This window comes from Xenopus tropicalis, chromosome 10 (genome assembly GCF_000004195.4).
Source record: "Xenopus tropicalis strain Nigerian chromosome 10, UCB_Xtro_10.0, whole genome shotgun sequence".
In the NCBI taxonomy this organism is placed as follows: Eukaryota; Metazoa; Chordata; class Amphibia; order Anura; family Pipidae; genus Xenopus; species Xenopus tropicalis.
In genome coordinates, this window is record NC_030686.2 from 6,729,092 (window position 1) to 6,739,457 (window position 10,366).

Below are 10,366 nucleotides of genomic sequence, written 5' to 3' on the forward strand. Positions count from 1 at the left end.
ATTCCACTGGTGGCGGCTCCTTGTTAACGCCGGGTAACTCATGGTAATAATACGTATTCAGAGGACAATGGCGCAGGCTGGAGTATTGGGGGCTGACGAGCCTCCTTTTGTCACCAAGAGACGTCGCGCCACCAAATTCATTAAAATGATGCTCCTTTTGTACAATGTTCCCCCAAGCTTTGTAGCGAAGGCCGGCCCCCCGAAATAGACGCATTTCTTGATGAAGGGATCCGTATATATAAAGCGGAGAGAGATGCTCAGATCTTCTCAGATCTACCGGTCCGAGGGGAAGGTACGGAGCCTCTAGAACACGCGCCCGGAACGATGGAGTCTCTAAATGAGAAGGTAAGGGACGGAGTAGGGGAACCTTCCTGATATTGGGATCCATAGAAGGGAGATTTATTTTCATATACAGGTATGGGACCCATTGGAAGACCCGGCGGTTGGGGGTACACATAGGTACCAATGGCAAAGTTAGAGGAGGGGGGGAGGTCCTCAAGAACAATTTTAAAAAACTAGGCAATAAGTTGAGGGCGAGGATTTCCAAGGTAATTTTCTCAGAGATATTCCCTGTGCCTCGGGCAGGGGGAACTCAGGGAGATTAACCCCCGGCTGAGAGATTGGGGTTCTGGAGAACTGGGCTGATTTCTCAGGCTCTTTGCCTGGGATGGGGGGCACCTCGATGATGATGGGGCAGCTGCTTTGGGGGAGAAGATGGCTAGAGGGTTGGGGGGGGGGGGAGAAGGTGGCTAGAGGGTTGGGGGAGGGGGGTGAGGGTGCAGTGGGTAATATTGGGGGGTATACATTGTTTTGGAGGGACAGGGGCAATAGGAAAGGAGGAGGGGAGTGTCTGTTCATTAAGCAGGAATTAACTGCAAATATTAAGGCAGAAGTGATGGGGTTAACAGAGGGAGCTGAATCCTTATGGGCTGAGCGTCTCACAGATGGTTAAGAGTCTAACCATCCAAACTAATTCTAGGGGTATGCTATAGACTAGGGATACCCCGAACCCCCCCTTATGGATTATCCAAATCTCGAACTGGTTCGGCCAGGACCGTGGATTCGGCCGAAAACGAATCCATAAAAAAAGGGCTGGAATCCGGGATTCAGTGCTTCGCTACTATAGCCCCCCTAATGTAAGCGAAGGGGGGGAGGCAAATAGAAAAGGCTGCTAGTTTGGGGCAAGTGATAATAATGGGGGATTTTAATTACCCTGATACTGACTGGGGCAATAGTACTGCCAGGGCAGTAAGTGGGAACAAGTTTATAAACTTTATGGCACCGGTTGTTGAGGAGCCAACCAGGAACCTGCTGTATGGGATCTAGTGATCTCTAATGGCCCAGAACGTATAGCAAATGTGCGAGTGACTGCAGCTTCAGAGACTTCATATTCAACATTATGTCTATTTCTCTTCTGTTTGTATTGTGTCAGGCATTTTACTCAGGAGCAGTGTTTGCCCTCAAAACCTCAGCAGAGAGTGTTTCTGTATAGTGTCAGGCTGGTGTAGCTCAGTCCATCCATAGAGAGAGATATATAGGATAGATACATAGACAGACAGACTGATAGATATAGATGAGAGAGAGAGAGACAGAGAGAGAGAGGAATGGATGGAGAGAGACAGAGATACAGATCAGTTTATATAGAGGCACCGCTATAAGTAATGCTGTACAGTACAGACAGGAGGGATTAGCAGTGACAGGGTCCCGGTGCTTAGAGCTTACAATCTAATGGGATGAGAAACATATAGACATATATAGTAATGTAATGTTTGGGGCATTGGCCCATAAATGTCAGTGTAACGACTCCCCTGCTTTCTATCTGCAATAAGATAAAATAATAATGAGCTTTAGGATCAAACTCATGTTCCATTCCCCATTCCATCGTACCCCCATTCCATCGTACCCCCATTGCCCCGTACCCCCATACCCCCATTCCATCATTCCATCGTACCCCCATTCCATTGTACCCCCATTCCATCGTACCCCCATTGCCCCGTACCCCCATACCCCCATTCCATTGTACCCCCATTCCATCGTACCCCCATTGCCCCGTACCCCCATTCCATCGTACCCCCATTCCATCGTACCCCCATTCCATCGTACCCCCATTGCCCCGTACCCCCATACCCCCATTCCATTGTACCCCCATTGCCCCGTACCCCCATTCCATCGTACCCCCATTGCCCCGTACCCCCATTCCATCGTACCCCCATTGCCCCGTACCCCCATACCCCCATTCCATCGTACCCCCATTGCCCCGTACCCCCATACCCCCATTCCATTGTACCCCCATTGCCCCGTACCCCCATTCCATCGTACCCCCATTGCCCCGTACCCCCATTGCATCGTACCCCCATTCCATTGTACCCCCATTGCCACATACCATTGTACCCCCATTGCCACATACCCCCATTCCATTGTACCCCCATTGACCCGTACCCCCATTCCATCGTACCCCCATTCCATCATACCCCCATTCCATCGTACCCCCATTCCATCATACCCCCATTGCCCCATACCCCCATTGCCCCATACCCCCATTGCCCCGTACCCCCATTGCCCCGTACCCCCAGCACCTACACAGTGAGGCTGCAATGAGTTGCGCCTACAAACATCAATATTTTCTATATCGGTTCATACACCCCGAATCTCTTTCCGTTGCAGCTCCGTGTGTTATTAATGATATATTAATTCACTGACTCTGCTATAAATACTGTGTTCTATGGGCACAATCTTGGCCTTTATACATATTGTGTCTTCACTATCACTTTAAAGGGGTTAACCTTTAGTAGGATGTAGAGAGTGATTATTTTTTATTATTTTTTATTATGATTTTATTATTTGTAGTTTAGTTATTTTGATTTTTGTTCAGCAGCTCTGCAGTCTGGAGTTTCAGCAGCTATTTGGTTGCTAGGGTCCAAGTTACCTTAGCAACCAGGGAGTGGTTTTAATGAGAGACTAGTACATGAATAGGAGAGGGACTAAATAGAAAGATAAGTTATAAAAAGTAACAATAACAATAAAACTGGAGCCTCACAGAGCAATAGGGTTTTGGCTCAGGGGTCAGTGACCCCCATTTGAAAGCTGGAAAGAGTTGGAAGAAGGAATAATTATAACTATAAAAAATAATGAAGACCAAATAAAAAGATGCCTATAACAGTTAACTTAAAGGCGAACCACCCCTTTATTACTTGCCAGACACCAATCATATGAAAGTTATATGCATAGTGGGCCCCGTGGATACGGTCAGATACAGGCAAAGATATTAACATTATCCGACGGAAATTCTCTAACCTGACTAAACAACCAATCGCTGTGGTACAAAAATTGTCAGGACAATAATTCGGAGCCCCCGTGGCCTGTGATTATGTGGGTGTATGGGCGGCTCTGTGGGTGTGTCTATAATAATAATATATCAGTTACACGGCTACTCAGTGCAGGGGATTTCTATAGAAAAGGGAAATATGTGGGTGCGTTGGGGCCCTTGGAACCCTTTGGTTGCTGTATTTATTCCTACTGAGCCTTGTGGCTCGGCCAATGCACTTCTCTGTATGTGGCTCGGCCAATGCACTTCTTCTCTGTATGTGGCTCGGCCAATGCACTTCTTCTCTGTATGTGGCTCGGCCAGTACACTTCTCTGTATGTGACTCGGCCAATGCACTTCTCTGTATGTGGCTCGGCCAATGCACTTCTCTGTATGTGGCTCGGCCAATGCACTTCTCTGTATGTGGCTCGGCCAATGCACTTCTCTGTATGTGGCTCGGCCAATGCACTTCTCTGTATGTGGCTCGGCCAGTGCACTTCTCTGTATGTGGCTCGGCCAATGCACTTCTCTGTATGTGGCTCGGCCAATGCACTTCTCTGTATGTGGCTCGGCCAGTGCACTTCTCTGTATGTGGCTCGGCCAATGCACTTCTCTGTATGTGGCTCGGCCAATGCACTTCTTCTCTGTATGTGGCTTGGCCAGTGCACTTCTTCTCTGTATGTGACTCGGCCAATGCACTTCTCTGTATGTGGCTCGGCCAGTGCACTTCTCTGTATGTGGCTCGGCCAATGCACTTCTCTGTATGTGGCTCGGCCAATGCACTTCTTCTCTGTATGTGGCTCGGCCAATGCACTTCTTCTCTGTATGTGACTCGGCCAATGCACTTCTTCTCTGTATGTGACTCGGCCAATGCACTTCTTCTCTGTATGTGGCTCGGCCAATGCACTTCTTCTCTGTATGTGGCTCGGCCAATGCACTTCTTCTCTGTATGTGGCTCGGCCAATGCACTTCTCTGTATGTGGCTCGGCCAGTGCACTTCTCTGTATGTGGCTCGGCCAGTGCACTTCTCTGTATGTGGCTCGGCCAATGCACTTCTCTGTATGTGGCTCGGCCAGTGCACTTCTCTGTATGTGGCTCGGCCAATGCACTTCTCTGTATGTGGCTCGGCCAATGCACTTCTCTGTATGTGGCTCGGCCAATGCACTTCTCTGTATGTGGCTCGGCCAATGCACTTCTCTGTATGTGGCTCGGCCAATGCACTTCTCTGTATGTGGCTCGGCCAATGCACTTCTCTGTATGTGGCTCGGCCAGTGCACTTCTCTGTATGTGGCTCGGCCAGTGCACTTCTCTGTATGTGGCTCGGCCAATGCACTTCTCTGTATGTGGCTCGGCCAATGCACTTCTCTGTATGTGGCTCGGCCAATGCACTTCTCTGTATGTGGCTCGGCCAATGCACTTCTCTGTATGTGGCTCGGCCAGTACACTTCTCTGTATGTGGCTCGGCCAATGCACTTCTCTGTATGTGGCTCGGCCAATGCACTTCTCTGTATGTGGCTCGGCCAATGCACTTCTCTGTATGTTGCTCGGCCAATGCACTTCTCTGTATGTGGCTCGGCCAATGCACTTCTTCTCTGGATGTGGCTCGCCAATGCACTTCTTCTCTGGATGTGGCTCGGCCAATGCACTTCTTCTCTGGATGTGGCTCGGCCAATGCACTTCTTCTCTGGATGTGGCTCGGCCAATGCACTTCTTCTCTGGATGTGGCTCGGCCAATGCACTTCTTCTCTGGATGTGGCTCGGCCAATGCACTTCTTCTCTGGATGTGGTTCGGCCAATGCACTTCTCTGTATGTGGCTCGGCCAGTGCACTTCTCTGTATGTGGCTCGGCCAGTGCACTTCTCTGTATGTGGCTCGGCCAGTGCACTTCTCTGTATGTGGCTCGGCCAGTGCACTTCTCTGTATGTGGCTCGGCCAGTGCACTTCTCTGTATGTGGCTCGGCCAATGCACTTCTCTGTATGTGGCTCGGCCAATGCACTTCTTCTCTGGATGTGGCTCGCCAATGCACTTCTTCTCTGGATGTGGCTCGGCCAATGCACTTCTTCTCTGGATGTGGCTCGGCCAATGCACTTCTTCTCTGGATGTGGCTCGGCCAATGCACTTCTTCTCTGGATGTGGCTCGGCCAATGCACTTCTCTGGATGTGGCTCGGCCAATGCACTTCTCTGGATGTGGCTCGGCCAATGCACTTCTTCTCTGGATGTGGCTCGGCCAATGCACTTCTTCTCTGGATGTGGCTCGGCCAATGCACTTCTCTGTATGTGGCTCGGCCAATGCACTTCTCTGTATGTGGCTCGGCCAGTGCACTTCTCTGTATGTGGCTCGGCCAGTGCACTTCTCTGTATGTGGCTCGGCCAGTGCACTTCTCTGTATGTGGCTCGGCCAGTGCACTTCTCTGTATGTGGCTCGGCCAGTGCACTTCTCTGTATGTGGCTCGGCCAGTGCACTTCTCTGTATGTGGCTCGGCCAGTGCACTTCTCTGTATGTGGCTCGGCCAATGCACTTCTCTGTATGTGGCTCGGCCAATGCACTTCTCTGTATGTGGCTCGGCCAATGCACTGCTTCTCTGTATGTGGCTCGGCCAATGCACTTCTCTGTATGTGGCTCGGCCAATGCACTGCTTCTCTGTATGTGGCTCGGCCAGTGCACTTCTCTGTATGTGGCTCGGCCAGTGCACTTCTCTGTATGTGGCTCGGCCAGTGCACTTCTCTGTATGTGGCTCGGCCAATGCACTGCTTCTCTGTATGTGGCTCGGCCAGTGCACTTCTCTGTATGTGGCTCGGCCAGTGCACTTCTCTGTATGTGGCTCGGCCAGTGCACTTCTCTGTATGTGGCTCGGCCAGTGCACTTCTCTGTATGTGGCTCGGCCAATGCACTTCTCTGTATGTGGCTCGGCCAATGCACTTCTCTGTATGTGGCTCGGCCAATGCACTTCTCTGTATGTGGCTCGGCCAGTGCACTTCTCTGTATGTGGCTCGGCCAGTGCACTTCTCTGTATGTGGCTCGGCCAATGCACTTCTCTGTATGTGGCTCGGCCAATGCACTTCTTCTCTGTATGTGGCTCGGCCAATGCACTTCTCTGTATGTGGCTCGGCCAATGCACTTCTTCTCTGTATGTGGCTCGGCCAATGCACTTCTCTGTATGTGGCTCGGCCAATGCACTTCTTCTCTGTATGTGGCTCGGCCAATGCACTGCTTCTCTGTATGTGGCTCGGCCAATGCACTGCTTCTCTGTATGTGGCTCGGCCAATGCACTTCTTCTCTGTATGTGGCTCGGCCAATGCACTGCTTCTCTGTATGTGGCTCGGCCAATGCACTTCTCTGTATGTGGCTCGGCCAGTGCACTTCTCTGTATGTGGCTCGGCCAATGCACTTCTCTGTATGTGGCTCGGCCAATGCACTGCTTCTCTGTATGTGGCTCGGCCAATGCACTTCTCTGTATGTGGCTCGGCCAATGCACTTCTCTGTATGTGGCTCGGCCAATGCACTTCTCTGTATGTGGCTCGGCCAATGCACTTCTCTGTATGTGGCTCGGCCAATGCACTGCTTCTCTGTATGTGGCTCGGCCAATGCACTTCTCTGTATGTGGCTCGGCCAATGCACTTCTCTGTATGTGGCTCGGCCAATGCACTTCTCTGTATGTGGCTCGGCCAATGCACTTCTCTGTATGTGGCTCGGCCAATGCACTTCTCTGTATGTGGCTCGGCCAATGCACTTCTCTGTATGTGGCTCGGCCAGTGCACTTCTCTGTATGTGGCTCGGCCAATGCACTTCTCTGTATGTGGCTCGGCCAATGCACTTCTCTGTATGTGGCTCGGCCAATGCACTTCTCTGTATGTGGCTCGGCCAATGCACTTCTCTGTATGTGGCTCGGCCAATGCACTTCTTCTCTGTATGTGGCTCGGCCAATGCACTTCTTCTCTGTATGTGGCTCGGCCAATGCACTTCTTCTCTGTATGTGACTCGGCCAATGCACTGCTTCTCTGTATGTGACTCGGCCAATGCACTGCTTCTCTGTATGAGACGCGCCAAATCCCATCATATAACTAATTCCCCCCCGGCCCCCACATAGTAACCTGGGAGCTAGATAGGGGGCTCCTCCTGACTTGATCCATATTAGCTGCCACCTTAGACTGTTGCCCACGCCCGGCTATTCATGGGGATATAACTCATAATAAGCCCCTCCAAACTGCCACATAACAGCCCCCAACATTTTGTATTTGACCCCACTGCCCAGTCAGTCTCCCCTATACACTGTAGGGCTCATTTATAGTCAAGTGCAAATATTCGGCTAATTTCGCTTTGGCAAAAAAGTTGCAAAACTGCTGAAAAAGTCACGAATTGCGGGGTACCAAGTGACTTTTTGTGATGCAACTGTGCCCTTTTTTTATGCAACCGCTCCTTCTTTTTGCACGTTTTTTGACGGACCGCAAATTTTTGGCAGCAAAATTTTGCGGAAGTTTTGCAAAACAATTCGCCAATGGTGAAATGCGGAATGTTGCTCCGAATCCATGTCTGCCAACGTAATGTGCTCCTCACTACTCATTTAGTAGATGCCGTCAGGGTCGGACTGGGGTCCATTGGGGCCCAACAGGGCTGCTACTCCCTCTGCCCCACACCCCCCCAAGGTACCCCCACACCATGGTCCCCACACTCCCCTCCCAGGCCCCCGCCGCACTTTGGCACAACCTGCGGGGCCCGGAGCACCCAACAGGGATTGGTTCTGGGCCCACAAGGGCTGGGGACCACTGTTTTTTTCCCGGTGTCCCGTAGGCCCAGTCCGATCCTGCATGAATTCTGGGTAAAAAAAAATGGTGCATTGTGGGAATTGCACTTTGCTCACTGCGTCAGGGTAAGTTTCCAACAAGCCGGAAATGTGAAACCCTTTTGCAACTTATATGATTGTTTTCCTAGTGGAAGATATTGGCCGCTTGTAAACTGCTCATATAATGAATTTAAAACCTGCTGATCGGCCGCATTCGGCTGGAAATTTCCTGAGAAAACAAATTCCTTGTGGTTTTGTTCTGCTTGAAAAAAAAAATAGAAGTTAATGGTCGTCGGAAGTTTCTCTGGTCAGTTCTAAGCTCGGCGACATCGCAGGATATTTCTTTTCCCGGGAAATTCATTTTCGGCTGAATGACCAGCAGGTGGCGCTGCTGTTTCAAATTCATGATATTAGCAAATACAATCAGCAGCTTAAAAGTTATTAGAATTTAGTGTTAGAATTTTACATTTATTTATTTTAAAGGTTTACTTATCCTTCAACTGCTGATATCTTGAAAACTACAAAAAAAAAAAAAATGTAAATGAAAATGTTTTCAGGGTTTATATTTCCATTAATTTGTCTCTGCTTCCCTACATACCATTTCTAAGCGTTATCCTTACCGACCAATCCCGTAGCACCTCTGCTCAGCTAAGAGAATAGCAGGTTCCAGTAGGTTGATGTGTATAGGAGCATCGGGGCCAGGGTCGGACTGGGCCACTGGGCAAAAACCCGGTGGGTCCGGCGGCCCGGCGGCCCAGACCCGATCCCCGCAGGCCACTATACTGAGCCGCAGGTCTCCCTCCAGGTCAAACGGGTGGGGGGAGGTTTGGAAGGCTGCGGTGCGGGCCATTGGAGGGTGCAGGGGCCCCCAAGGCAGAAGCCCCAGTGGGCCCTGCAGCCCCCCAGTCCGGCCAATACAGTATAGGAGCATTGGGGCCGATACTCTGTCAGCTTCATTTGGAAAGAATTAAATCCAGGCAGTGAAAAATGAATTGGGGCGAATAGAAATTCTGCCCTAGAACGTTCTAGAGCTACAAGGAGGCAACAGGTTCTGTATGTTCTATGGTGCTCAGACAACAGTCTGACAGATATCCTTACTCTCCTTCTCAGGCACCCAAGACCCCCTGCTGGTTGTTGCTGGTCCTTCTCTGCTCATTGATCGTAACGTCGGGCAGCGCCCCCGACTGCTGTCGCCAGAAGACCTGTTCCTGCCGGATCTACGACATTCTCCGGGGCTCCGGGAATCACGCCGCCGGCATTCTGACCCTGGGCAAACGGAGGGGCGATTTCCAGTCCATGCAAAGCCGACTCCAGAGGTTGCTCCAAGGCTCCGGCAACCATGCGGCGGGAATCCTCACCATGGGGAGAAGGTCTCAGGATGAGGAGGAGACCAACTGCATAGATGGCCCTATGGCCGCCGGTAGCTCAGCGTCCAACTCCCCACTGCTTTGCTCTGAGCCGCCCAATGGCAGCAAAGGCCTCGCTTGCAAACAAACCCCCAGTATGTAACTAGGGGCAATTCTTGTATCCAGGTGTAAAGGGGAAGAAAGAACGAGGCAACAAGTGAAGTCAATATCTCTGTCTAGAGCAGTGGTTCCCAACCTTCCTAATGCCGCGACCCTTTAATACAGTTCCTCATGTTGTGGTGACACCCAACCATACAATTATTCCTAAGACCATCGGAAATATGTGTTTTCCGATGGTCTTAGGTGACCCCTGTGAAAGGGTCGTTCCATCCCCAAAGGGGTCCCGACCTGCAGGTTGAGAACCGCTGTTCTAGAGTCTACGTTTGTCAACTCGTACTGCTGTGGGTCCACATTGACTACGGTTATACCTATATACTGTATTCAGAATCCATTATTGTATTCTGTAGCAGTTCTAGTTCTAGAGCAGTGGTTCTCAACCTTCCTAATGCCGTGACCCTTTAATACAGTTGCTCATGTTGTGGTGACCCCCATCCATAAAATTATTATAAAATATGTGTTTTCCGATAGTCTTAGGTGACCCCTGTGAAAGGGTCGTTCCACCCCCAAAGAGGTCCCGACCCACAGGTTTAGAACCGCTGGTCTAAAGGAACATTCCCTGGATCCCTTTCCCCCTCACTCTCCTCTAGAAAAAGGCTCACGTTTCTGCTCGTTGCTTATTAAGCTGTCTGGTCATCTGTGTTTTTATAGGCAGTGGTTGGGATATTACAAGTCTACATTTAAGGATTTATGAGTTAATATATTAAAGGGGAACTCCACCCAAACACAACTGTAAGCTGGGGAGAAGTTGTTACA

General features: G+C 50.5%; 1 protein-coding gene across 1 annotated transcript; it reads left to right on the plus strand.

Moving 5' to 3' along the window:
* The first annotated feature begins 144 nt into the window (after nucleotides 1–144).
* hcrt (hypocretin (orexin) neuropeptide precursor) lies at nucleotides 145–9,596 on the plus strand. Its single transcript, XM_012952794.3, has 2 exons — nucleotides 145–345; nucleotides 9,198–9,596. The coding sequence occupies exons 1-2, from the start codon at nucleotides 325–327 to the stop codon at nucleotides 9,594–9,596; spliced, it is 420 nt and encodes a 139-aa protein (XP_012808248.2). The 5' UTR covers nucleotides 145–324.
* The last annotated feature ends 770 nt before the right edge of the window (nucleotides 9,597–10,366 follow it).

Excerpts from the sequence above, each read along its gene's own strand:
- hcrt (XM_012952794.3), top strand. The coding sequence starts at position 325 with ATGGAGTCTCTAAATGAGAAG. Across the intron at positions 346-9,197 it reads TGGAGTCTCTAAATGAGAAG|GCACCCAAGACCCCCTGCTG; the intron begins GTAAGGGACGGA and ends TCTCCTTCTCAG.